The 27,564-nt window shown below is 42.6% G+C and overlaps 2 protein-coding genes across 2 annotated transcripts; both read right to left on the bottom strand.

The window, feature by feature from the left end:
• Positions 1 to 393: 393 nt before the first annotated feature.
• On the bottom strand, positions 394 to 15,931 carry LOC121198247 (myosin heavy chain, fast skeletal muscle-like). The gene is made up of 40 exons (XM_041062240.1): positions 15,894 to 15,931; positions 11,009 to 11,220; positions 10,367 to 10,510; positions 10,117 to 10,273; positions 9,808 to 9,835; positions 9,579 to 9,690; positions 9,388 to 9,480; positions 9,178 to 9,241; positions 8,994 to 9,092; positions 8,811 to 8,914; positions 8,597 to 8,735; positions 8,402 to 8,520; positions 7,928 to 8,077; positions 7,668 to 7,838; positions 7,278 to 7,587; positions 7,078 to 7,169; positions 6,807 to 6,894; positions 6,555 to 6,672; positions 6,341 to 6,464; positions 6,074 to 6,210; positions 5,744 to 5,999; positions 5,412 to 5,654; positions 5,108 to 5,284; positions 4,884 to 5,029; positions 4,704 to 4,794; positions 4,225 to 4,614; positions 3,995 to 4,121; positions 3,791 to 3,909; positions 3,501 to 3,697; positions 3,067 to 3,250; positions 2,818 to 2,983; positions 2,596 to 2,720; positions 2,193 to 2,501; positions 1,820 to 2,023; positions 1,596 to 1,721; positions 1,332 to 1,502; positions 1,140 to 1,244; positions 932 to 1,027; positions 712 to 846; positions 394 to 417 (listed from the first exon to the last, which is right to left on the bottom strand). The coding sequence occupies exons 2-40, from the start codon at positions 11,210 to 11,212 to the stop codon at positions 394 to 396; spliced, it is 5,844 nt and encodes a 1,947-aa protein (XP_040918174.1). The 5' UTR covers positions 11,213 to 11,220; positions 15,894 to 15,931.
• LOC121198246 (myosin-1B-like) lies at positions 14,311 to 27,379 on the bottom strand. Its single transcript, XM_041062239.1, has 38 exons — positions 27,179 to 27,379; positions 26,869 to 27,012; positions 26,589 to 26,745; positions 26,324 to 26,351; positions 26,125 to 26,239; positions 25,919 to 26,011; positions 25,666 to 25,729; positions 25,434 to 25,532; positions 25,232 to 25,335; positions 24,877 to 25,015; positions 24,578 to 24,696; positions 24,343 to 24,492; positions 24,085 to 24,255; positions 23,699 to 24,005; positions 23,541 to 23,614; positions 23,082 to 23,169; positions 22,888 to 23,005; positions 22,677 to 22,800; positions 22,162 to 22,298; positions 21,391 to 21,646; positions 20,754 to 20,996; positions 20,498 to 20,674; positions 20,245 to 20,390; positions 19,862 to 19,952; positions 19,375 to 19,764; positions 19,163 to 19,289; positions 18,951 to 19,069; positions 18,570 to 18,766; positions 18,307 to 18,490; positions 18,032 to 18,197; positions 17,806 to 17,930; positions 17,412 to 17,720; positions 17,112 to 17,315; positions 16,573 to 16,698; positions 16,289 to 16,459; positions 16,111 to 16,215; positions 15,894 to 15,989; positions 14,311 to 15,798 (listed from the first exon to the last, which is right to left on the bottom strand). Exons 1-38 carry the CDS (start codon positions 27,377 to 27,379, stop codon positions 15,655 to 15,657), a joined length of 5,808 nt encoding a protein of 1,935 aa, XP_040918173.1. The 3' UTR covers positions 14,311 to 15,654.
• Positions 27,380 to 27,564: the final 185 nt, after the last annotated feature.

Genomic DNA, 27,564 nt, shown 5'->3' with positions numbered 1-27,564 from the left:
AATCTTGCAAAACGATTGGATATTTGTTCTTTTATTTTTATTTATTCTCCAATTAAAATCACATGATTACTCTACCTTTTATCTCACAGGTGTTATAGGGAATTTAATTTCAACATTTTATTATTTGGAGACATGAATTCTGTGGCTACACGTTAGAAGCAGGTAGTTGTAGGTAGTAAATGATGTTATTTATGTTGTAGCTATTGTTAAAAATTGATTGCTTAATATATTTTATTTTGATTTATTGATATGAGTTAAAATGCTGTGACATTAATATGGTATTTTAAACTACAAACTACTATGTCTATATGATTTACTGTCAGATGTGACTGTCATGCACATTTATATCCACTTGTGTTCAAACTGCAGTCAAACATCTGGCTCCACATTCAGTTACTCGCCCTGTCCTTCTTGTGCCTGGAAAACAAACATGTTCATATTTAAACAGTTTGAATTCACAGAGCTGAAAAGGAAGAGTTAACTTTGAACATCAGTGCGAATCACAAAAGCCAAACACATAAAAGTAGTTCACTGAAAAAGCTTTTTTCATGCAGTCTGAACTTCCACTCATGGACAGTTCAGACTGCATGGACATGATCATGGACAGTGGTCACACCGGGCACTGACATCTAAATATCCCAGTTCTCTTTTCTGAGGAAAAAGCTAAAGACCAGTATTCACAGTTTATATCAAATACAAACCGCTCAGTACCTTAGTTCCAATTTCACGGCTCTTGGCTCGCATCTTGTTGGCCAGAGATTCGGCCACATCAGCCCTCTCCTCGGCCTCCTCCAGCTCATGCTGGGCCTTCCTGAATCTCGACATGTGCATGTTTGCCTGCTCCTCCTGGAAATCAGTCATGTTCAGTGTATTGGTGATCAGATAAATCAGTGAATTGATTTTCTTTTTTTTCTGGTAGTGATTCACTCACAGCTTCCTCAGCGTGCCGTTTGTAAGCCTTCATTTTGATCTGGAGCTTGTCCACCAAATCCTGCAGTCGAATGTTGTTTTTCTTGTCTTCCTCAGACTGAAAGAAGACAAAGACAAATTTCTCTCGGTTTATGGGACATCAAAAGATTCTGTCTCATTCAAATGCAGAAGGTTAAACTTATTACAAAGATAAAGGATCTTGGATTTACCTGATAGGTCAGCTCTTTGATCTTCCTTTCGTATTTACGGACTCCTTTAATGGCCTCAGAAGACCGTTTCTGCTCAGCTTCCAGCTCACTTTCCAGCTCACGGACCTGGTGATGATAAACATAAATGGCCATAACTCTTGTCCCCTCTCAGTATGTGAATGCAATGTTTATTATAGACTAGAGTACACGTACTCTCGCCTCCAGTTTCTGAAGCTGTTTCTTCCCTCCTTTCATGGCTAAGTTTTCAGCCTCATCTAATCGATGCTGCAGGTCTTTCACCGTCACCTCCAGGTTCTTCTTCATCCTCTCCAGGTGAGCGCTGGTGTCCTGCTCCTTCCTCAGCTCTTCAGCCATCATGGCAGCCTAAAGGCGCCACAGCCATTGAACTGATTATTCTTTTTAATTTTATGATTTCTATGTTACAAGTAAAATTAGAACCCTGTAAAAACAGCTTACATCAGTAATGGCTTTCTTGGCCTTCTCCTCAGCATTCCTGGCCTCCTGAACCGCTTCCTCTATCTCACCGTGAAGCTGAGTTACATCCGCCTCAAGTTTCTTTTTGGTGTTCAGAAGACTGGTGTTCTGCCAAAGGTGAAGCAGTTGTTATATACAGTTGTTGTATAAATGCAATGCAAATCAGGACAGTCTGTTCAATATGTCAGTGCTGGTGAACAACCTACCTGAGAATGAAGAAGTCCTGCACGTTCACTGGCATCGACCAGTTCCTGTTCGGCCATTTTGCGGCTCCTCTCCGTCTGCTCCACCACCGCTCGAAGCTCTTCAATCTCGGCCTGCATCAAGGCAGTTCTGCGCTCCATCATGGCTACCTGCTCCTTCATATCGTCCTGCCCTCTGACAGAGTCATCCAGGTGGATTTGGGCATCCTGAAAGTGCATTTTGTCACAGTTAATAGACATAACGTGACTTTGCGTCAAGTTTTTAAGTATCTTAAAAACTTGACGATCTTCAGAGGGTGATTCCTAATGACGATGGCGACTATCTGATCTTTTCTTTAGAGCCACCATCAATGATAATAAGCTGGTGTAGTTGTACCTTAAGTTGCCCCTGAATGTTCCTCAGTTGTTTCTGGGCCTCGGCCGCCTGCCTGTTAGCATGGCTCAGCTGGATCTCCATCTCGTTCAGGTCTCCCTCCATCTTCTTCTTCACTCTCAGGGCGTCGTTCCTGCTCCGGACCTCAGCGTCCAGAGTGGCCTGCATGGACTCCATCACCCTCTGGTGGTTCCTCTTCAACTGGTCGATCTCCTCGTCTTTCTCTGCTACTTTTCTGTCCACCTCAGCCTTCACCTGGTTCAGATCCATTTGTACGCGCAGGATCTTAGACTCCTCTTGTTCCAGTGAGGCCTTAAAAACAGTTTAGTTTGTGCATGTGAATGTCAGTGGTTCCAAACACCATATTTGATGGATACGTCTGTTACTGTTCTGCTGTTTTCAGTACCTCAGCTTCTTCCAGCGCAGTCTGCATGTCACATTTCTCTGTCTCCACCTGCTTCTTGAATTTCTCCAGTTCATGAATGCTCTTCCCGCTCTCTCCAAGTTGCTCTGTCAGGTCTGAGATCTCCTCTGTGTTTCAGAAGATGGCACATTATAGAGGTTTTTAATTAACTGATGAAAAATGTGTCAAACTCTTTTTTTTTTCTCATAGAAAGATTTCACTCACGTTGCAGGTTCTTATTTTCTCTTTTCATCGTCTCCAGATGATCTAGAGCTTCTTCATATGAGTTCTTCAGTTTGAAGAGCTCAGTGCTCAGAGATCGAGATTCTTTCTGGGCGCCTTCGAGCTCTGCCTGAGACTCCTCGTACTTCTGCTTCCACTCGGCTAGAATCTGAATTTATTGAAACATTGACCAGTAATAATTAAGGATGTAACAGCTGATGGGGTATTAAGCACAACTGTCATAGAAAATACCTTGTCGAAGTTTCTCTGCTTCTTGTCAAGGGTAGCAGCTAAGCTGTTGGACCTTTCCACATCCACCATGAGATCCTCCATTTCATTTTGGAGTCGCTGTTTAGTTTTCTCCAGGGAGGCACACTTTGAATTCACTGCTTCGATTTGTTCCTCGGCCTCTTGGAGGCGCTGGGCAAGTTTTTTCCTTTGACAAGTGAAGAGACAGTCAGAATACAGGGACCCAGGCAAACACAGGTGTCATGTTTGACAGGACTCAGATTTAAATGGTGTAGCTGGGAAAAAAGTCTTTAAAGCTTTGGAATTGACGGCTACCTTCAAACAAATGCGTTTTTATAAAGAAAATATTTATATTAATGCACATTCATTTGCACTGGAAGTGATGAGAGTGGTGAGAGCACAACTGATTTCTTAATCTAATCTTTGTGTGCAATTACTTTGCCTCCTCGAGCTCCTCAGTGCGTTGGATGGCATCAGTCTCATACTTGTTCCTCCACAGAGCCACCTCAGAGTTCGCCTTTGACAAACTCCGCTGCAGCTCAGCTTTGGCCTCCTGTTCCTCCTCATACTGCTCACGAAGGAGATCACAGTCATGGCGAGCTGACTGCAAACTGTGAGCCAGGGCGTTCTTGGCCTTCAAGGAAAACGTGTGAATATGAGAAATCAGGAGAAAAAAGCCCAGAAAACCAGAGAAGTGACCGTGTTTGCTGCTGTGAGCTTTGATTACCTTTGATTCCTCTTCAATCAGTCTTTTTAGCTCGTCAATCTGCGTCGTGAATCCCTGCTTTCCTCTCGTCAGTTGGGAAATGAGACTCTCTCTCTCTTCCATCTGTCGCGAAAATTCAGCTACGACAAGCAAAACAGGAAACCACATTTTAATTAAAATTCTTTAACTTAATGGACTGAACTAAAGGGGAGAGGACAGGACTACCATTCTCAGTTTGAAAACGGGCCCTCTGATTGGTGAGATCAGAAATCTGTCGCGTGTTTTCGTCATTCTTGGTCTTCAGCTCCATTAGCTGATCTTCAAGTGAGCGACACATCTTCTCCAGGTTGACCTGTGAGTACAGAAAATCAACACAAATTAGACATTCAAGCAAGTTACATGAGTTCTGGATTCCCTACAGCTCAAATACAGTATTTCAGATTTAGAACTCCCACCTTGGCTTTTGCAACGGTTTCCATATTGCTGGCCAGATCATCGATCTCCATCTTCATTTCACTCTTTTCCTTTTCCAGTTTCTGTTTGACTCTCTGGAGGTTGTCGATCTGCTCTCCGAGCTCGGCCATGCTGTCTGCCTGCTTCTTGCGCAGTGCGGCGGTCGTGGCCTCGTGGTGCAGCGTGGACTCCTCCAGGTCGCGTCGCAGTTTGAGGAACTCACCTTCGCGCTTCTTGTTCATCTCGATCTGTGCGGCGGTGGCTCCCCCGGCCTCCTCCAGCCTCTCGCTGATCTCCTCGATCTCCCTGGTGAGGTCCGACCTCTGCTTCTCAATCTTGGCCCGAACTGCTCGCTCGGCCTCAACTTCTTCCTCCAGTTCTTCAATACGGGCCTTAAAGCAGAAGATGCAATACACCACAATGAGGGGAAAACTGGTTGTAATGAATCTGATCTGTTTGACTTAAATCTGAACTTTATTACATGGAGTTCCTTCATCTTCTTTTGGAGCTGGTTATTAATTGCTTGCTCGTCTGCAACGTTGCTGAGCAGCTGGTTGTTTTCAAATTCTTTTCTGTGAGAACAAAAACAAAAAAGCTGTCAATTTAAACCCAAAGCTTCCTCCACACACTCATGTTGCCCATGATCAGTGAATTATTGTACTTCTTAATTCTCTCCTCGGATTGCTGCTTGTCATTTTCCAGATCCATCAGGGACTCCTGTGTGAGCTTCAGATCTCCCTCGAGCTTCCTCTTGGCTCTTTCGAGGTCCATGCGGATCTTCTTTTCTTGCTCCAGTGAACCCTCAAGCTTGAAAACAAATCGCACAAAGTTAATTAAAATGTTTAGCGGCATCACTGTTGGAAAATGTCTTTGTCAGCAACTCACATCATCCACTTGCTGTTCAAGCTTGGACTTGGCTTTGGTCAGAGAGTTGACTTTGTCTTCCTCTGCCTGAAGATCATCCAGTGCCTGTTGATGAGCCTCTTGAAGGGCTTTCTTCTCCTTGGTCAGTTTGCCAATGTTTTCATCCTGACCAGCCAGCTCTTCCATTAAATTTTTGACCTGCAATGAGTAATGTGAATACACACATGGATTGGATGGATTCCCGTGAAACTTGCTACTTGCCCAAAAACATAAGGCAGTAGGAAAACAGATGTACCAACCAACCAGTCCAAGTGAAATCTCAAACCTTGTTTTCTGTGGCATGTTTCTCCTTCTCCACTTTAGCCAGTGTAATCTCCAGGTCATCAATATCTTTTTTAAGCTCAGAGCATTCGTCTTCCAGCTTCCGCTTCTTGGCGGTCAACTCAGCGTTCATTTCCTCCTCATCCTCCAGTCTCTCGGTCACCTCTTTGAGTTTGGCCTCAAGCTGGATTTTGCTTTTGATCAAGCCTTCACATCTCTCCTCTGCATCACAAAGATTTTCCGAGTCCTAAGAAAAACCCAGAGAGAACAGAACTAACGTATGATTGCTTGGACAAAGATTTGAGATCAGGGGTTTTCATGTGTTGTAATACTCACAGCTTGTACTTGAAGCAGGAGGTTGTTTTTCTCCTGCAGCAGAGAAACCATTTTCTCTTCAAGCTCCTTTCTCTTGGCCTCTGACTTCACCAGATCCTCCTTACATTTGACAAAGTCCTCTTTCATGGTTGCCATCTCCTTTTCGGTCTCTGCACTCTTCAGAAGTGGCTTTATTTTAAAGAACAGCTTCATCCACGGCCAGTGTTTCACATTCATGAATGAGCGCAAGTTATATTGCAGAATCCAGATGCAATCTCTGTCAGATACAACGGTATCAGTGTTATGTTAATGTCCTTAATAATCAAAGACTATTTTTGCTGATAATATTACCTTTGTGCTATTAGTTTGGAGAATTCTTTTCTCATCAGAAAACCACGACACAGGGCTTGAGTCTGCGTCACCAGAGAAGCAAGTTTTTCATCTCGCAGCTCCTCCAGAGTGCCAAGTAAACCGGCTTTGAAGAAGACCTGCAACGACATGGCGTGGTAATGCTGCATTCAGCTCATTAAAATGAATCCATTTGTTCTTTGGAAAGTATTTTCTCAGCGGTACCAAAAGCTTTAACAACTTTACCCTGTGAGGCATTCGGACTCATACCTTTGTAGCCCCAAATCGGTACTGTGTGTGGTCGATGTCAATCGAACCCAGAAGCTTCTCGGAAGCCTTCTTTCCATCAATGAACTGTCCCTCAGGGATGGCACTGGCATTCAGGATTCTGTACCTGTGAAGATTTGGATAAAGATATATTATCACAATCGGGAATAGTGTAGATGAAAAACAAGTATTATTGATATAGTTTTTTAATCTTGACCTCTGCTTGAAGTCAGCATAAAGGATCCTGCTGGGGAATCCCTTCCTGCAAATCCTGATACCCTCCAACACACCGTTACAGCGAAGCTGGTGGATGACCAAGTGATTGTCCATGATACCTGCAGACAAGTCAGCATGTATTGATTGGAAACAGATTCTAGAAACACATCTAAACATCACATTTTCATTTTTAATTGGACAAACAACAGCTATTGTATTTGGAGATATCCAGTATTTGCTCATGAATCTGTACCTGGCGTTTTAATCTCATTTGGAATCAGGCAGCGAACAAAGTGAGGATGTGTGCTCCTCAAGTTCGTCATTAGTTTTCCCAGATTTTCCTGCAAATGAACAATTAACAAAAAACAATTATTTTTCATTAACAATAATTAAACGATCCAACCTGTCATTAATAACTGACTAGTGAAACTTACGCATCACATGACAACGAAAATTATATGAATGCACAACCTTGGAGGATCATTGCAAGGCACAAACTACACTGATTAATATCAGTTCTGTACCCTGAAAACAGCAGACACCGTCTGAAAGGAGCCACCCTTCTTCTTTCCACCTTTCTTTCCACCTTTTCCACCTCCAGCATCACCGCCTGATTCTACAAGAAAAACAGAAATATCAGTGGTCCTCTGCTAAGGTGTTTCCATCCCAGACACCCACTGGTCTCTTACCGAGGATTTCAGTTTCTATCGCATAAATGTTGTACCTGCTTCAGCACCAGAAAACGAGGCATACAAGAAGGACAGCAGTTTCATGGATGATTTCTGGTAGAGCTGCACCACAGACTCGTTCAGTGGGTCTTTGTTCTTCTCCAGCCAGCCGGCGATGTTGTAGTCCACCGTGCCGGCATAGTGCACCAGAGAGAAGTGAGCCTCGGGTTTGCCTTTGACAACCTTTGGCTTCTGGAAAGCATTTGTCTTTCCAAGATGCTGGTCATAGAGTTTGTTCTTAAAAGAAGTGTCCGAGGCCTTGGGGAACATACACTCCTCTTCAAGGATGGAGAAGATGCCCATTGGCTGTTGAAGTATCACAGGCCCAGTTGAGGTATTGTGTTTCAAGAAGTGAAATATCAAACTGGGCGGTAGATTAATCCTACCTTTTCAATGAGCTCAATGCAGGCTGCCAGGTCCATACCGAAGTCAATGAACTCCCAGTCGATCCCCTCCTTTTTGTATTCTTCTTGCTCCAGAACAAACATGTGGTGGTTGAAAAACTGTTGCAGCTTCTCATTAGTGAAATTAATGCAGAGTTGCTCCATGCTGTTGAACTGAGATTAACAATTAACCATCAACTTATGACACATCCACATAAAACTGAGAAACAACAGACATGATAGATAACTCACATCAAACTCACATCAAATATTTCAAATCCAGCGATGTCCAACACTCCAATGAAGAACTGTCTGGGCTGCTTCGTGTCCAGCATCTCGTTGATTCGTATGACCATCCATAAGAACATCTTCTCATAGACAGACTTGGCCAGAGCACCGACTGCATTGGTGACCTGATTTGCAGATTTTGAAGATACATGAATCTCTAACAGGGTCTGGCTTGGGTGATTTCACTCACAGGTTTAGCATTAGAATTACCTAACATTATTAACTTTGATAAAAGAAATCTCGCTCTAGCATTTGTTCCTTTGCTCATGGTATACTGTACATACACAACGCACAACAAGGTTTTGTGATAATAAAACTAACAGTCTTGGTGAAGGGAGGACACACCCTGCCACTTACCGTCATGGTGATATCTACCTCCGCCGTGTGAATTATATTAGGACAGATCATTTTGCACTGTGACTTGTTAAAACTCTGAGCTGTTACTGTACCTGGGGGACTGTCTGGCCCTTGGTGACATATTCATTCCCCACTTTCACTCTCGGGTAGCAAAGGCCCTTCAACAGGTCGGCAGAGTTCAGCCCCATGAGGAAAGCGACTTTGTCTGCAACTGAGAGACAAACACAAGTTTTTTCTGTTAATTTTGTTTTCACTGTTAACAAAGTGACCTGAGGAAACAGTCTCACCCTCAGTGCCATCAGGCTCCGCCTGCTCCTCCCGCTGCTTCTGCTTGAACTTCATGTTCCCATAATGCATCACAGCGCCAGTCAGCTTGTAGATGGAGACTTTCTCTTCATTGGTGAAGCCCAACACATCAGTGGCAGTCTGTTAAATTGGATTAACAGTATCAGTAGAAGCCAATAAAATGCAGGTAAATGTTATTGAAATGAGACAGCTCACGTCTGTGGCCACCAGCTCCTCTTTGTCGTCGATGCTGGCCACAGTGATCTGCCCCTGACTTATCATGGGGAAGTCATATGGGTTTGTTGTTATGAGAAGCATTTCTGTGGAGGGAAACAAATAAAATCACTTGAAAATAGTTTAAAGAACATCTTATAATGCAAGATATGATGGCCTCCATACCTATAAGCTCTGGTTTGTGCCCAGTCATTATCTGATAGAAGATGTGGTAGCTCCTCTCTTCAGACAACTGGAACGTCACTCTCGACTTTTCCAGTAAGTCTACATGAAATTATGAATCATGCAATGATTAACAAGCGCAAGTATAAAAATTATGAACATTATTAATTTGGAAAGACAAACTTACAGGTTTCAATATCAGCAGAAGCCAATTTCCCACTTGTTCCAAAATGAATTCTGATGAATTTACCCTATGAAATTTAAAATCAGCAAAATTGCATGTGAAAAAATGTTAAAAATAGGTTTTAAATAATAAGGAAGGTTTCTTTTTTGTAACATATTGTGGGTCATTAAAAAAAATAAATCAATTTTCCACACTTTAAGAGCTCATACGTACGAATCGAGAGGAATTGTCGTTCCTTACAGTCTTGGCATTCCCAAAAGCCTCCAGCAAAGGGTTCGCTGAAATGATTTGATCTTCCAGTGTCCCCTGGAAAACACAGCCAGCTTTATCAGAATCCCATTATTTCTTTAGGATTTAATCTTGCTTAGGGATGATGAGATGGATTTCCATCCTGCTTCCACTACCTGCATTTTTCCAGATGAGTGCTCTTTCTTGTCACCTCCAGACACTGCGATTGTCGCAAAGTACTGGATGACACGTTTGGTGTTGACAGTCTTTCCTGCACCAGATTCTCCACTGTGAACACAGAATAAACGAGACCTGAGGTCAACTAAATAGAAAAAAACACACACTTGCATCTTTTATTAATTGAATTGAAAACACATTTTTTTAGTTTATATGTAGCAGACTTACGTAATCAGGACAGACTGGTTCTCGCGATCTGTCAGTGACAGGGAAACATCAGCAAGCTTCAGTGACCTGATTCATTTCGCTTGGTTAAAGTGCCAAACTGGTAAAAGCTTAAAGGCCCTATTCTAAATATAGAAATAAACATGAAATGTCTTTGGAAGTAAGAAACTTCAACCATAGTTTCTTATGCCTCAGATATTGGCCAGGATTTACAAACCAGGCCAATATCTGATGCTGTCCTGGTTTAAAGAACATGTTTCAGTGCCATTCAAAGCTGTGTGATTTTGTTAAATGCTCATTACTGTTTCTTACCTGTTAGCATATTTTGATACGCATTATCAGAGACAGAGAAAATATGTGGTGGGGCCTCCATGCGCTTTTTGCCCCTGTAGGCTGCCACGACCTGTGGGTCGTACACCGGCAGCCACTTGTAAGGATTAACAGTGACACAGAAGAGCCCAGAGTAGGTCTGCACGGGAGAACATACAGTATGTGAGGTGAGAAAGAGAGAGAGAATCACCCAGGCAGCTAAAGAGGTGAAAACATGGCTGTCATTACTTACATAAATCATCCAGGCTGCATAACGATCTTTGAGGTTAAACAGCACAGAGGGCTCGTTGAGGTGGGTCATCATGGCCATGTCCTCAATCTTGTCGTACTTTGGCGGATTCATAGGATGGCAATCTTCCTCCTTGACTGTTACAGTCTGGAGAATTAAAAGAGAAGCGGAGAGGAGAGGAGAGGAGAGGAGAAGAGAGGAGAGGAGAGGAGAGGAGAGGAGAGGAGAAGAGAGGAGAGGAGAGGAGAGGAGAGGAGAGGAGAGGAGAGAAGGGAAGAGAAAGTGAAATTAACGTGAAATAAAATTGAACTGAACAAATAGAATATTCCTGCTGTATAACTTACAGGATTTAGCAACAAAGAAAATTTAATTTAAAAAACAATTAAATTCAAAATAAATAAAATGCGGGTTTCTTTGTGTCCCTTACACGACACTAAATAGTTTATAAAGCATCCTGTAGTGTTCTACAGTGTTTAGGCCACAGGTTCCAATTCATTTCTGTGCAGTATGTTTTCATTGCATTGAAAGAAATCTTATTTTTGCAGTTTAAAGAGCAAATTGATTTGAAAAGTCTACACCTCATAATAATTTAAAGTATGCAGGGCTTGTTAGAAAAAGGGATGAATCACTGATGCTGTACATCACCTCATCAGCTTCAGTCTTCACGGTGACTTGGCCACCTTCCCTCTTCTGTATGACACCTTTGATGTACAGCTCCTTGGCATCGGGCACAAAGCAGGCAGTTCTGGCATCGAACGGCCGGTTCTGAGCCTCGACTCTCTCCTTCTCAGGTTTGCGGAGAAAGACGGCCGCGGGCCCGTACTGGGCCATCTCAGCATCGCTGCTCATGTTGATACCTTAAGACAAAAAGGCAAGAAACCAAAGCGCACTTTAGCCCAACCAATTCAAATATACAAAATATTTTCAATGAAACTTAATATATTTTTGCTTCCAACTTACCAGGTCTACACAACCCAGCTGGACTGAATCAAAAGACACACACACACACACAAAAAAAAAGATAATGAAGACGAGCAGTTCCCAGGCACCACTGCTGACAGATGCCTGTGTCCGAGGGGTAGCTGACAGATCTTACCAAGGGTCAGTGAATGGCAGCTTTCTAAGTGGAGACCAGCGGGAGGCTGAGGCTCCTTTTATCAAGATGAATGTGCTGATGAGGCAAACCGGATTCTCCAAACTTGGCAATGTCACTGTATTCGAATGTCAATGAAGTCGCATTATCGATCTCTGCTCAACACTTAAATATGGCACAGGATCTTCCAGTGGTAATAGGAACATGTCAGCAGTGACAGGTGATGATCCTCAAGCACTATTTTTACATGCCTTCTATACTGTCAGGAACCATCGTTAGCCACTTAATGCTCATCTTGGGTTTGCTGTGCAGCAGGTCTTCATCTTGTGTTCAATGCCTGGTGAACTCTTTGATCAGTGTATTTACTGTGATAATGCTGATTTAGCATTAGAAAGTGTGTATTTATGGGTATTAGCCATATGTAACTCAGTGTCTCCGTAATGCATCATGACCTTGGACCTGGGGACCAGCTGCTCATTCACCTCTAAAACACCTTGCTTGGATTAACTGGTTTAAAATCAAGACAAGAGACACACAGTGGTGTATCGTCAACATAGAAAGACATATCTAAAAGACTGATAACGTGGCTTAGTTAGACGTTCTACACAGAGAACAGAAATGGACTGAGGATCGCGTCCTGTGCCACACCACCCGTTAAACAGGCACGGTGAAGACACAATCACGTACAGAGACACGAGACATGTACACTGATGATATTGATTATAAAGAGAAGATTTTAATATTTTTGGACAAAGACTACATTAACTAACTTTGCCTTTATGTTAATTTACTACAAATACATTACTAGTACTTATTCAAATCATAATTAATTTGTCTGCCTGTTTTCTCACTGTGTTCCATGCCAAGGTTAGCGAGAACCAGCCACCTTGAGGGGAGTTGTCTGGTTTGTCTGGTATGTTTGCAAGTTAACACATAACGGTGTCCTGTGTGCGCCGTACTTAAGGAAGTGTGAACATCACAAGTGAGTGGAAACACATGTTGACCACTTTGTACCACATTTAGAATAAGCATACGAGACAGTGTGTAACTTGAGCTCCCATCATATTAGGGGGAGCAGTGGGGCGGAAGCAAGTGTGAATGGCAGCTTGTCATCTTGAAAATACATCACATCATTTCTTAATATCCAACACTAAGGCAGAGAGTGTGTTTATAGGCTCTGTAGCAAGGGAATTTACACGAAATCAAAGCTTTTCTGTTCTTTATACAAATTGGTGCAAGTTAAAAGTCAGTTTTGTCCGTGTCTGATAAAATAGAAATGTTGTTTTGCTTGATTTCATATTAATGTTATAGTTGATGTGAACTGTACTGAACTGAAATCTGTATTCTGTAATGCTCTCAGTGTGAAAACAAGCCTTCCTGTCTGAGTGAGGTGAGAGGCTGAAATGCTGACGAGCTGGTGGACAGTGTTTGTCCCTGCCTGTCCACTCAGTGTCCTGTTTCTGTTAGTGCAAACAACAACCTGTCAGCTCCTCAAGTCCTCCTCCTTGTACTGTCTCCTCTCATGGAGGTTACCTTCAGCACTTGTGCCTAGCCCTCCCCTGCTGAAAGTCACATATGCACTGCAGTAACTCTAACCCTGCTTCACAGGGATTTCTACAAATGTCATGAACATACCAGCTGCTGCTGATTACTGCGCCGCTGACAGGAGGGAAAAAAAGGTGGATTTTAATGATGGTCCATTTCAACTCACAGGTTCTTTTACAAAACAAATGTTAGTCCTGTGTTTTGGGGGTTTCATCTCATGTTTCAGTTTTCAGTTATAACTGTGAGCCGGCGCTAATGTGATTTCTGCAGTTGAACTGGTGAGTGACTGTGGTGTTAATGAGCAGATTTTCATTATCAGTTATGTGCCTTGGATTTTAGCTCAAATCAGCAGTGTGGCAGTGACATCTGAGTGTAACCGTGCTGGCTTAATGCTTTCATTTTATCTTTTGTGACTTGTCTGTTTGTGTCTGCATTTTTTTTATTATTTTTTTTTTTAATCAAACTGCATGTCTCCAGTTGTGGCAAGTAACTTTTACTCAAGTGTTGTACTTGTTGTTTTATACTTCCACTCCACCATGTTTATCTGACAGTTTTAGAATTTGCTGATGAATATTTTAAAAACCTAAAATGAGCTCATGAAATACAAAGCTGGTGCTTACATACATGGTGTGTTATGAATTTTAAAAATTAATATATTCAGCTTTGATGCTTATCAAAGCATACCCATAACAACATATGCAGATAGGGTATCAGGAAGTACAACACATAAAATCCACATTGACAAACTACAACATTAAAATGCTCTCACATCTATTTATTGCTAACAGGATAATATAATATTCTATAATATTATACTGTGAAAAGGGGCCATTCTGCACAATACTGCATTTATAGTACTTTTACTGTTGATACTAGACTATGTCGTTTCATTTTTTTAAAAGCAGAAGATCAGAGTTCTCTGTTTCTGGTGAATGTCTCACAAAGTTTTGGTAAGTATCTACATTTTTCATCAATCCGATCAGATTCAGTTTTACAGATATCTTCATCTGGAGTGGTATTATCACAAATTCATCTTCTGCAAAGTGCTGCTTTTCCTTTTTGTTCTTAGTGGATGAAATAAAAATACTTGACGGATTCAGGATGTGAATGTGGGTGAGCAAATCAAACGGCCTCTCGTGGGAAATAAACATCAGATTTTGTGGTCTTTATTGGTTCCAGGGACTAAACAATGGTTGATGAATAATGTTGAACATGAATAAAGTGTCTCCATCTTTTGGCAGTCAGTTTCCACTGCAGGTAGCAGGACTCGACAACTGGTGAGTTATTTCTTATCCATTTCAGCCTCTGAAGAATTTGTAAAAGACTAATAATTAAAGTATGGTTGAAAATGAAGATTTTTTTTTCCTCTAATGAGCCTTTTACATACAAACTGTGATATTTGTTTTTTTTAACAATGTTACTGTTTATTTTTCTTTTATTGATTAAAATATGATCTTCTTTAACAAAATAAAGGGAGATTTTACCACTGACGGAGGATCAATGAGAGATTATCCATTTAGCTATAAGTTCAGTGGGACCTCTCAGTGCTTCACAGTTACACAGACTTTCACTGAATGCATTTTTCTCTGACATTGTAAGAATGCCATATTATTTCAGGTCAGAGCATAAATATCTGCAGCGCAGACACTATTCCTGGAACATGTTGAGCCGTCACTGTTTACTTTGCTCGGTCGAGACAGATCCCAGGATTAACGACAGAATGGTGACCAGATTCTGTTTATATGCAAGATATTTTTTTTTCTGATTTAAGTTCAAGATTTCTCTTTTAAACCTGTTCCAGCTCTGACTAGTCTGCCCATAGACAGTCTTCATGTTATCTCCTATGTGACTGAATCTTGGCTTGAGAATAAAGTGAAGATAAAAATGTCAGAAAATCTTTTCTAAAAAAAGAAAAGGTAAAAGAAAAAATTCTCAAAAGAGACCTGAGCTCGCAAACTGATAAATAACCATCCAATGCTGCAACGACTGACAGAAGAAACTCAAATTAAATTCTACTGTCTTGTCATGTGCATGTGCCTGACTTCACCCGCTGTCAGCGACACCTGTGACGTGACTGCGACATGTGCAGAGCATTCGTTATTCATCACGGCTCACAGGCTGCCTTCATGTGTTGTTTTGTGCATCTGTACGTAATTATTATTCATGGATTTGGTGTCAGATCAGAGATTCTCGACCTCCTGCCAGTGCATTCAGTTCAGCGGCCTCTCATCATTTCTACAGAGCATTACAGCTGAGCTTTCTGTCAGTCAGCATGAAGACGTCACACAACTGCTTCCACAGGCTGATTAGTGCTCTACATGCTGAGGAAACTGAACCACTATGGATAAAATCAGTGGTGTCCCTTTAATGTAATAATACGATTCTGTTAAGCTGAATACATCAGAGGGATCTATGATATTTTAGCTTACTGTAATGTGTGTTTATTATCTGCCATCTCATGATCAAACAACATAACATAATAATATGAAAGATTTTGTCCAAATCCCCGTCACTGTCCAAAGAAAACCATGTATTTCTAAAAGTGATGATTCTGATTTTTACAGACAAACTAAAAGATTAAATGTCCTCTTATAGGTTTAGACCGAATGTGAGATTGTGGAGACACATGGTTTTCAAGAGACAGTGTGTTTTCCTATTCCCCTTTACCAACAACATCACGGCTCTTGGCCCGTAATTTATTCAGCTGAGATTCTGCGATGTCAGCTCGCTCCTCAGCTTCCTCCAGTTCATGTTGCACCTTCCGAAATTTAGCCAAGTGGATGCTGGTTTGTTCCTCCTGTGTGTCACAGAAAACAATATACGAAAGGAGACTTCTTTTTAAGGTGCACATCACGCCAACACTTCACACAGTATCCATGTATTTTTACTCACCGCCTCCTCACACTGCCTCTTATATGCTTTCACTTTCAGCTGCAGTTTGTTGACCAAATCCTGGAGTCTTGCCACATTCTTCTTCTCCTCCTCACCCTAAAATAAAACATTTGAGGTTTTACTCTCACACCTTATTTTGCATAATTTGTATTCAGCTTCAGGCAGTCAAATCAGAGCTTACGAAATGCACTGTTACGTAATGGGATATACCTCTTACCTGATAAGTGAGCTCTTTGATTTTTCTCTCGTATTTCCGCACACCTTTCATAGCCTCGCCACTGCGTTTCTGTTCCGCCTCCAATTCATTTTCCAGCTCACGGACCTTAAAAATGTTCTTAGTTTAAATCACTTTTTATTCTTTTTCTACTTTACGGAATCACTTTGTTGATTCATACCCTGCTTTCCAATTTCTGAAGCTCCTTCTTCCCTCCCTTCAGAGCCATCTGCTCGGCTTCATCCAGGCGCTGCTGCAGGTCTTTCACTGTGGCCTCCAGGTTCTTCTTCATCCTCTCCAAGTGAGCGCTGGTGTCCTGCTCTTTCTTCAGCTCCTCAGCCATCATGGCAGCCTGCACACAAATGGAGAACTCAGCGTGAAATTTAATCTACGCAACATCAAAGTCCAGCAGTTGCTCATTTAAATGAGTCTCTGCGGTAAATCGGATCGGAGGGGGAGACTTACATCCGTGATGGCTTTTTTGGCCTTCTCATCTGCATTTCTCGCCTCCTGGACGGTGTCCTCCATCTCTGACTGCAGCTGAGCTACATCAGACTCCATCTTCTTTTTAGTGTTCAGGAGGCTGGTGTTCTGATCAACACATAACATTTAAGAGCCATAAAATAAATGAATGACAGTGAATGACAGCTGCAGGAAAAAGGAAATGACACAGCCAATGGTCTGAATTAGCCACTGTCTGATATCCAAGAACCTAAAACCCTGGATCCCACATGTCCCATGCTGCATGACAGTGTCTTTTTCTGGGACTGATGATTGCTTGATTAGAACTAGTTCAATTGACGTGTTGTCCAACCACATCTACGCCATGTTTATACTGTACCTGTTCAGGACAACCGCACCAGAAGGTTGAGTGGAGTGAAGAGTGGGCTGTCACAGAGAGTGCTTGTGTAGGAGCAGACTTATTTGTGACACACAGTGCTGCCCTGTCATGGCGTCTCCTGCCCTTTCCTGTTCCGGTTCTGTCCTAAATAATGCCTCCTAACCTGAGAGTGCAGCAGCTGAATCCTCTCGCTGGTGTCGATCAGTTCCTGCTCAGCCAGCTTGCGGCTTCTCTCAGACTGCTCCAGCGCCGCCCTCATCTCCTCGTTCTCTGCCAGCATCAGATTGTTGCGGCGCTCTACAATTGCAAGTTGTTCCTTTAAGTCCTCCTGACTGTGGAGGGCTTCATCTAGATGGACCTGCGTGTCCTGGGACAAAAAGCAAGAGTCGGAGGATTTAAAGGGACCAGCATCAGCCAGATATCTCGGCTTTACCTTTGAGTATTTACTGATGCGTTCACAAACCTTCAGCTGAGTCTGCAGGTTCCTCAGCTGTTTGGTGGCCTCAGATGCCTGTCGGTTGGCGTGGCCCAGCTGCATTTCCATCTCATTCAGATCTCCCTCCATCTTCTTCTTCATTCGGATAGCATCATTTCTGCTGCGCGTCTCGGCGTCCAGTGTGCTCTGCAGAGTGTCCACCGTCCTCTGGTGATTCCTCTTGAGCTGGTCGATTTCCTCGTCTTTCTCCGCCACCTTCCTGTCCACCTCTGACTTGATCTGGTTCAGCTCCAGTTGGAGGTGTAGGATTTTGGCCTCCTCATGTTCCAGGGATGACTAAAGGGAGAGAAACAAACACCTAAGCTTGTGGTCACATTACTGATAGTGGAGATTTATTGTGGTTTAAGGACATAACACGGACCTCAACCTCCTCAAGAGCAGCCTGGGTGTCGCTCTTCTCCTGTTCAGCTTGCTTTGCAGCTTTCTCCAGCTCGTGAATAGTTTTGGCAGATTGTCCAACTTGCTCTGTGATGTCTGTGATCTCCTCTAAAAATGTACAGAAAAACACGCTCATCATAAACAGAACACAATCGCTACAACTTCCACAGCACCGAAGCAAAAAGATTTGCTTTCAGCAGAGCTCTTACGCTGAAGATTTTTATTCTCTCTCTTCATGTTCTCCAGGTGATCCAGAGCTTCTTCATATGAGTTTTTCAGCTTGAAAAGTTCTGTACTCAGCACTCTAGACTCTCTCTGGGAGACTTCAAGATCTGACTGACACTCCTCATATTTCTGTTTCCATTCAGCCAGAATCTATTAGAGGAAAAACCACATGTAAAATCAGTGCAGCTTCAACAAGATGCAAGTGAGGACACGTTTCTGAAGAGAGAGAAGGAGGGAAGGAAAAATGAAGAAAAGACACCTTGTCAAAGTTCCTCTGTTTCTTGTCCAGGGTGGCACTGGCTGCATTTGACCTTTCCAGCTCAACCATGAGATCCTCGACCTCAGCCTGCAGCCTCTGCTTGGTTTTCTCCAGTGATGCACATTTGACATTTGCTGCTTCTGTCATCTCCTCAGACTCCTGCAGCCGCAGGGCCAGCCTCTTCCTTTGAACCAAAGTTAAATTGTGTTAAAGCATGAGAAACCAATCAGCGCTGACTTCAGAACCCGCTGCACAGTTCTTACTTTGCTTCTTCCAGCTCTTCGGTGCGTTGGATGGCGTCGGTCTCGTATTTGGTTCTCCACTGAGCCACGTCACCGTTGGCCTTGGACAGGCAGCGCTGCAGCTCAGCTTTGGCCTCCTGCTCTTCCTCGTACTGCTCCCTTAGCAGCTCACAGTCGTGACGAGAAGACTGCAAACTGTGCGCCAAGGCATTTTTCGCCTGACAAAGACAAAAACATATACAGTACATATACAGTAAACAAGTGGTTTATTGAGTTACAGCTGCATTAACCAAGATATCAAGTAACAGACCCCAGAGATACACACAATGCACTTTGTTAAGAAATATGGCTGCGAATGACGTATATGCTCTATGATATTTGCAGTATTTTGGTTTTTCAGACCTTAATTTCCTCGTCCAAAAGTCTCTTTAACTCTTCGATTTGTTGACTCCCCACAGATTTCACTCTGTTCAGCTGGGACAGACTGACGTCTTTCTCTTCCAGCAGACGTGTCAGCTCGCCTGTTCGGGAAAAAGAAGAAGCAAAGTGACTTTTCTGTCGACCTTACATTTTCTTTTGTACCTTTTTTTCAGTTTTTAAGACCAGAAACCGACCGTGTTCTGTTTGAAGACGAGCACTGAGTGTGGTATAGTCACTCAGAGATCTCTGGGCTTCATCTGCTTTCGTCTTGTATTCATTAATTTGATCTTCAAGGCTCCTGCACAGTTTCTCTAGATTAGCCTGAAATATGGAGCACTGGTTAAAGAACAAACAAACAAAAAAAAACAAACAAGCAATCAAACACGTCCCTGCAGAATGTCTTTACCTTGCTTTTCAGAACACTCTCCACGTTGCTTGCCATGTCATCGACTTCCATCTTCAGCTCGCTCTTCTCTTTCTCCAGTTTTTGCTTCACCCTTTGAAGGTTGTCTATCTGATCGCTGAGCTCGGCAGCACTGTCGGCCTGCTTCTTGCGTAAAGTTGCAGCGATGGATTCGTGCTGCAGGGTGGACTCTTCCAGATCACGGCGCAGTCTCTGAAAGTCCGCTTCACGCTTCTTGTTCAGCTCAGCCTGAGCAGCGGTGGCTCCTCCAGCCTCCTCCAGCCTCTCGCTGATCTCCTCCAGCTCTCTGGACAGATCAGACCTTTGCTTCTCCACTTTGGCTCGAGCCGCACGCTCAGCCTCAATTTCCTCTTCTAGTTCCTCCGTGCGAGCCTGCAGGGAAATTGTATTGACTTGTTCCGAAAGGGGGTTTTTAAGATATTACTGAAATTGCTTTGAAAAACTGCAGCACTGTTGTTATAAATCACACCTGAAGCTCTTTTATCTTCTTTTGCAGTTGAGTGCCGAGGGCTTGCTCATCATCAATTTTGCACTGCATGCTGCTGATTTCAAAGTCTTTCCTGAAAATAATTGAATTTTCTGTATCAGAACAGACAACACGCGTAGCCCCCCCCCCTCAGTTACTCTCTCTACACGTGTCAGTCTTTGTTTTCTCACACGATGCAGTTTACAGAGATAACGGCGGCAGATTTATCATCAAAATTCAGCGTTGCTGGCTGTGTGCAGATAATTAGTCACTCAGCTCACATACTTCTTTTCACATTTAACATTACAAAATAAAAGCCTTTTAGGCTGAGGACTAGCTGATGCGTGACAACTGATGTGGCCCTAAATAGCAAATTAACACAATACTTTTTCAGTCTTTCTTCCATCTGCTGCCTTTCGTTCTCCAGGTCCATGATGGTTTCTTGGGACAGCTTCATATCACCCTCCAGTTTTCGTCTGGATCTCTCCAAGTCTGCACGCACCTTCTTCTCCTGCTCCAGAGAGCCCTCCAGCTGCAAGACACGCTCATATCAACCAGTAAACCAAGGAAACCAAACCTGGGAAATTATGTCCATGGACTGGATGGTCCAATAACTGAAGAATTACTTTCCACACTTACATCATCAACCTGTTGCTCCAGCTTGATCTTTATCTTCATTAGAGAGTTTACTTTATCCTCCTCAGCCTGGAGGTCATCTAAAGTCTGCTGGTGCACCTCCTGCAAAGCTTTCATCTCCTTTGAGGACTTCATCAGACTCTCCTCGAGAGTAGTCAGCTCCTCCACCAGATTCTTAACCTAAGGAGAGAAGCATTGTTTTAAGTCAGTGTTAATATACTTAAACCACAGCCTGTTTAAAAGACCCGACACAGCGCACCTTGTTTTCTGTGGCGTACTTCTCCTTTTCCACTTTGGCGATGGTGAGTTCCAGGTCGTCTATGTCTCTTTTGAGCTCCGAGCATTCGTCCTCCAGCTTCCTCTTCTTTGCAGTGATCTCGGCATTAATCTCCTCCTCTTCCTCCATCCTCTCGGAGAACTCCTTCACTTTGGCCTCCAGGTGAATCTTGCTCTTTATCAAGCCTTCACATCGTTCTTCAGCATCGCACAAGTTCTCCCTTTCCTAAAATGCATTGGGGAATTATTACACTGCAGCAAAGGTGGATTATTCAACTACAGCCAACAGATATATCTTTAAATATATTTTTATTTAACATTTTATTTTTAAATTTATGCAGAAATACAAATGATTTTAAAGATTTTCATTCATATATTTCTCTCTTCATATGTTCTACTGTTACAATCATCATTTAAATTTTGGTTTAATGCCTCTGCCTGCTCTGCTGCTTTTATATTTTTTTATTTTAATGGATTTTCTTTCTGTGGTGCCCAATTTCCTGCACTTACTTCACTGCTGATTTTTTTAATTTCTGAATTGCTAAAACTTGTCTTTTCCCTCCTGACCTGGGTGAAACCACAGACCACTTTGTTCTACCCGGGGCTGGGTGTTTACATACTGCTTGGATTTGAAGGTAAAGGTCATTTTTCTCCTGGATGAGCATGACCATCTTCTCCTCCAGCTCCTTCCTCCTGGCTTCTGACTTTGAAAACTCCTCTTTAAGTCGTGAAAACTCCTCCTTCATGGTCTGCATCTCCTTCTCAGCCTCTGCACTTCGTAACAGAGGCTTTATCTTGAAGAAAAGCCTCATCCAAGGCCAGTTCTTCACATTCATGAATGAGCGGATGTTGTACTGGATGATGAAAATGGACTCTCTGGAGTGAAAACGCAAAACAGTAAAGATTATGTTCAACAACCTCATGACAGGAGTCAACTGTGAATGTGAAGAAAAACTTTATAAACTTTCCAAGGTTTTCTACAACTAACATTTTCACTGCCAACAATGTCAGAGGATACCTCCTTACATTCATAAAGACAAGCTGAACAAAATCAAAGTACTTAAACAGAAAGGGTTTAAAGTTGTGTCTCCTTGAGAAACTTTCTGTTTCTGCAGAGCAGATTTGAAAAAACTAATTTTATTGAATGAAGAGCACATTTTCCACTGCTGTCAACCATGAAAATATGAAAATGACAGACAGGTTACAATAAATATTCTGCTGTACCACTGTAAAGGGTAAAATTGCCCACATTCCATAAATTCCCCTGACATTTCTTATATAATTCCCTAAATTTCTCTGCCTCTAACTTGTTTAATAACCCAGGTAATTTCACACCCATTCATAAACCTGAAGTTCCAGGTTTTATAAAGAAATGAATGTGATGACGAGACCTTTTCTTCGACATCTCCTTGAACCTGAGCCTGGTGACATAACCTCTGGCCACAGCCTGGATTCGAGTCATCAGCACAGCCAGACGTTCATCCCTCATCTCCTCCAGAAGACCCAGAAGGCCGGCTTTGAAAAACACCTGCATGTTGTCAAGACATTACATTTCAGTGGAACTGAGTTTGATATCATTTGGGCGGCTTGGGACAGACTGAGCACTATTTACAGACTGAAAAAGACACTGTTGTGCTCAGTTTTCAGTCATTACCTGGAGTCTTTTTAGGATACTCTGGTGAATACTGACATCTTTTTATGAACTACTTTCTGAAGCACGTAACACCTTCTTTATTTTTCTTTTAATTAGAGCTAAATTTTGTAGGGCTGTCAGGGAAATATTCTTGCAATTAGCAGCTAAATACCAGCTAAGGTTTAGGAAATCATGAGGAAGGTTTGTAGGACATGATCTGGAAAATACGGGACCGTAAAATAAAGCCTTACCTCAGATTTATCTGAAAAATACCTTTGTGTATCCGAATCTGTACTGGGAATGGTCCACATCAATGGAAGAGAGCAGCTTCTCTGAGGCCTTCTTGCTGTCGATAAACTGCCCCTCAGGAATCGCGCTGGCATTCAGGATCCTGTATCTGTCACGCAGATAGATGGAGAAGCTTAGCTTCAAACCCGAGTGAGTTCTGCTGTTTGTTCAACAGAAGCAAAGTGAGCCGTGTTACCTCTGCCTGAAATCTCCATACAGGATCCTGCTGGGGAAGCCCTTCCTGCAGATCCTGATACCTTCCAGCACGCCGTTACATCGCAGCTGGTGCAGGACCAGATGGTGATCCATTGACCCTACATGAAGACAGCATTTCTTCTCAGGGTAAGTTCATATTGAAAAGTAATCAAGGATCAAGGTTTTTTTTTTTACCTGGTGTTTTGGTCTCATTTGGGATGATGCATCTCACGAAGTGTGGATGTGTGGACCTGAGGTTGGCCATCAGTTTGTTCAGGTTTTCCTGCAGGACATTAACAGGTTATGATCTCCTAATGGAACAGGTTCACATTTTGGGGGAAAACGATTATTCGCCCAAGCATTAGATGAGAAGACTGATGCCACTCTCATGTCTGTTAAGGTTAATATGAAGCTGCAGCCAGCAGCTGGTTAGCTTAGCTTCGAATAAAGACTGGGGAAGCAGCTAGCCTGGCTCTGCCTGAAACCAACAAAACTTGCCTACCAGCACCTCTAAAGCTCACTAACACTTTAACACATTATATCTGATTTGTTTATCCTGACTAGGTCCTAAGTCCGTTAAGTCCATGCATTAATACCTTTACTACCAAAAATGCATATTATCAACGTAATTATGATCTTATTATTGGTTATTACCCTGAAAAGAGCAGAGACGGTCTGGAAAGAAGATCCCTTCTTCTTGGAACTTTTCTTACTTCCATCAGCAGCAGCTACAGAGACGTAAGAAAGTCAAGACATTCTCATTGTGTTATCAACTTTAACCCTGTGATATCTGTTATTAAAGGTGAACTGACCGTCAGCCGTTGCATATGTGGCAAAAAGCTGAGAAAGCAGTTTGAGGGCAGCCTTTTGGTAAAGCTGCACCACGGTGTCGTTTAAAGGGTCTTTGTTTTTTTCCAGCCAGCCACTGATGTTGTAGTCTACGGTGCCGGCGTAGTGCATCAGTGAGAAATGGGCCTCCGCCTTTCCTTTGGAGGGCTTGGGTTTCTGAAAGATGCTGTTCTTCCCCAGGTGCTGGTCGTACAGCTTGTTCTTGAAGGAGCCGTCTGTTGCTTTTGGAAACATGCACTCCTCCTCGAGGATTGAGAAAACCCCCATTGGCTGTAGGACAGAGAGCTGATTAGCATTGGACTGAATGTGTCTGCGGTTAACATGAATATTTATATTTAGGGGAATGTACCTTTTCTATGAGCTCGATGCAGGCTGCCAAGTCCATGCCAAAGTCAATGAACTCCCACGCAATCCCTTCCTTTTTGTATTCTTCTTGTTCCAGCACAAACATGTGGTGATTGAAAAACTGTTGCAGCTTCTCATTCGTAAAGTTGATGCACAGCTGCTCCAGGCTGTTCATCTGAATTAAACACAACACAGATTAAATTAACATTCGCGCTTTAAGAAAGATTTGTTTGATTTGTTATTGGTGTGAATCCCGTTTAACCTCGAATATCTCAAACCCTGCGATGTCCAGGACACCGATGAAATGCTGCCTTGGTAGTTTGGTGTCCAGCTGCTGGTTGATCCTCGTGACCATCCACAGGAACAGTTTCTCATACACGGCCTTAGACAGAGCACCCATGGCATTGTTCACCTAAAATCAAAAATAATCTGTGAATTGAATTTCTGATCAGACTGAACACAGTTGACCTGCTTTCAGATGTAGAAACATACAGTACCTGCTGTGGAGTCTGTCCTTTGGTGACATACTCGTTCCCAACCTTGACTCGAGGGTAACACAGCGCTTTGAGCAAATCAGCCGAGTTCAGACCCATGAGGTAGGCAACTTTATCTGCCACTGTGGGATTTATATCACAGGAGGACAGGTCAAATTATAAAGCACACGCCGGGCTTCAGCAGCGTATAGAATAACAATCGTGATTTGTGATAGATATGGAGAGTGAAGCTGTGATGTTAATAACACTGAAGCCTAATTCGGTTTGAACGTGAGGCGACTGTAACGGCTCAGGAGCGTTACCCTCAGTGCCATCGGGCTCTGCCTGCTCCTCTCGCTGCTTCTGCTTGAACTTCATGTTCCCGTTGTGCATCACAGCGCCGGTCAGCTTGTAGATGCCCACCTTTTCCTCCATGTTAAACCCCAGGATGTCAATGGCGCTCTGTGGAACAGAAACAGAATACGTTACATATGTATGATCTTATGCCGTACAAATAAACATGAACTTGAACTCATTTTGCTTGTTTGTTTTAATATTAATTGATACTGAATTATTTACAGAGTTCAGTGAACCAAACATCAGGCTGATTTCATGATTTTAAGCATAATGCCTGGTCTGAATTTGTTTCTGAACATGATATGATCCATATTCACTCACGTCTGTGGCCATTAGCTCCTCAGTATCAATGATGCTCAGCACAGTGATTTCACCCTGGCTGATGAAAGGGTAGTCATATGGATTGGTGGTTATCAGCAGCATCTCTGAAATGAAACGCAGTCCACAGTCCAGATGTTTCCGTGCAGCATTAATCTACTAATCATTTAATCATAATCTTCAAATTCACAACGAGTATATTCACCAATTAAATCAGGCTTCTTGTTTGACAAGATCTGATAGAAGATGTGATAGCTCCTCTCTGCCGGCAGCTGAAACGTCACCCTGGATTTTTCCAAGAGGTCTAAGCATAAATATAAAGATTAACTGATAACTAACTGATAAAATATATATTGCAAATCTTAGAAAAGCAGCGGAATATCACTGCTGTTTATCTGGAATATATCTGTAAACGACACGGACAGAAGCAAACTTACAAGTTTCGATGTCAGCTGATGCCAGTTTCCCCTTTGTTCCAAAGTGGATGCGGATGAATTTTCCCTGGAACAGTTATAAAATTATTATTTATGTTTGACAGATGAGTCACAGTATATTACAAATAAAAACTGCTTGGACATATGGAAGCTGAGAGCAGCCATCACTGCATATTATTGACTCTTTAAATCAACATGATTGTTTTCTCATGATGACGGATGATATCAGGATTTAAAAAATGAATAATGAACTCACAAATCGGGAGGAGTTGTCGTTTCTCACAGTCTTGGCGTTCCCGAAAGCTTCGAGCAGCGGGTTAGCCTGGATGATCTGATCCTCCAGAGTCCCCTGTAAAAGAAATTCAAGAATAAAAAAAACTTAATTTTCAATGTCATTTTTTTTCAGCATGTGATTTCAGATATGTTTCTGATCATCTGTTGTTAAATTATAAAATACCAAACCTGCATTTTGCCGGGAGGTTGCTCTTTCTTACTCGAGTCTCCGATTGATGCAATTGTTGCAAAATACTGGATGACGCGTTTCGTGTTGACTGTCTTCCCGGCACCAGATTCTCCGCTGACACATGTACAGTACTTCAATGAATGATGGGAAATAAAGTAATGAAAGTACATGTGATAGAGCACATTAAATCGTACTTACGTGATCAGGATAGACTGGTTCTCTCGATCTGCGGAAAGGAAAGAAATTAGGTGGAAGCTGATACGTTTATATTTGGCAGAGAATAGTGTGTTCATCTAAGACCCCGTCACCAACAGTAACAAGATGAATGAGAAAATGTTTTCTTTCCTTTAACTTTTCTTCTAAGGAAGTTCATCAATAGTTAAAACTCAATGATGCATTTCCTGAAAACTGAAGCAGCTGGAGTTAGTCAGGCACATTATGTCGTGTTATGATGAGGCCACACCTGTGAGCATGTACTGATATGCGTTGTCGGAGATGGAGAAGATGTGTGGGGGGGCCTCCTGGCGTTTCTTCCCACGGTACCCAGCAACCACCTCTGGGTTGTAGACTGGAAGCCACTTGTAGGGGTTCACAGTCACACAGAAGAGTCCAGAGTAGGTCTGTGAATATAATATAGATATGTTTATATAAAAGGTCATCTGTGATTTTTAGTCATTTAGAAATTGCTGGTTTGATTTTTAAAGAAATTGAATTTATATAAATGTTGTATTTGTTGTTCTTACATAGATCATCCAGGCAGCGTAGCGCTCCTTGAGGTTGAACAGCACGGCTGGCTCGTGGAGATGGGTCAGCAGGGCCATGTCCTCAATCTTGTCAAATTTAGGAGGGTTCATGGGCCGAATGTCATCCAGGTGCACTGTCACTGCCTGAAACACGGATTCAAAGGTGCAGTGACAAACAGAAACAGACAAAAACAAAAATACGTAAAGGAAGTGGGATGTTTTAAGTTTTCTAAAATCTGTGCGACTCCTTTTCCACCTCAGGTAAGATTTTTTTTATCTGCTTAAAACAAATGCTGCTGACTACACCCACCTTTCCATCCTCAGTCTCCACAGTGACCTTGGAGCCGTCCTGGCTTCTGATTTTTCCTTTGACGTATTCCTGCTTCGGGTCAGGAACATAGACGGCAGTTTTGGCATCAAACGGCATGTTCTGGGCCGCGATCCTCTCCCGTTCTGATTTGCGGAGGTACGGGGCTGCCACCCCAAATATTTCCATCTCGGCCTCACTCATTTTGTCCAGCTGCATGACAGAGACAAACAAATGCACTGAAAACTTAATAAGACTCACACAGATATTAGACATGATTTTAAAAGTTGGTTTTCTGTAGCATCACACTTACCTGGGTGCTGCAGACCAGAAAGACAACTCACAAGATGCTCGAAGGTTCAACTCGTGTAAGACTACCTGCTCTGTAC

The sequence above is a fragment of the Toxotes jaculatrix genome, chromosome 18, assembly GCF_017976425.1.
Source record: "Toxotes jaculatrix isolate fToxJac2 chromosome 18, fToxJac2.pri, whole genome shotgun sequence".
Lineage (NCBI taxonomy): Eukaryota > Metazoa > Chordata > Actinopteri > Toxotidae > Toxotes > Toxotes jaculatrix.
The sequence above is the reverse complement of the archived record's forward strand: the minus strand, read 5'-3'. Positions and strand labels throughout refer to the sequence as shown.

What these genes read in the sequence shown, in the direction of transcription:
- LOC121198246 (XM_041062239.1), bottom strand. Translation starts at nt 27,379, where the DNA reads ATGAGTGAGGCCGAGATGGAAATATTTGGGGTGGCAGCCCCGTACCTC. An exon ending in ACGACAACTCCTCCCGATTT is followed by an intron (nt 25,730 to 25,918) that starts GTGAGTTCATTA and finishes TAACTGTTCCAG; the next exon opens with GGAAAATTCATCCGCATCCA. An exon ending in ATGGAAGAAAGACTGAAAAA is followed by an intron (nt 19,953 to 20,244) that starts GTATTGTGTTAA and finishes AATTATTTTCAG; the next exon opens with GAAAGACTTTGAAATCAGCA.
- LOC121198247 (XM_041062240.1), bottom strand. Translation starts at nt 11,212, where the DNA reads ATGAGCAGCGATGCTGAGATGGCCCAGTACGGGCCCGCGGCCGTCTTT. An exon ending in AGGGCCAGACAGTCCCCCAG is followed by an intron (nt 8,078 to 8,401) that starts GTACAGTAACAG and finishes TCTGCAAATCAG; the next exon opens with GTCACCAATGCAGTCGGTGC. An exon ending in ACCGATTTGGGGCTACAAAG is followed by an intron (nt 6,211 to 6,340) that starts GTATGAGTCCGA and finishes ATGTCGTTGCAG; the next exon opens with GTCTTCTTCAAAGCCGGTTT.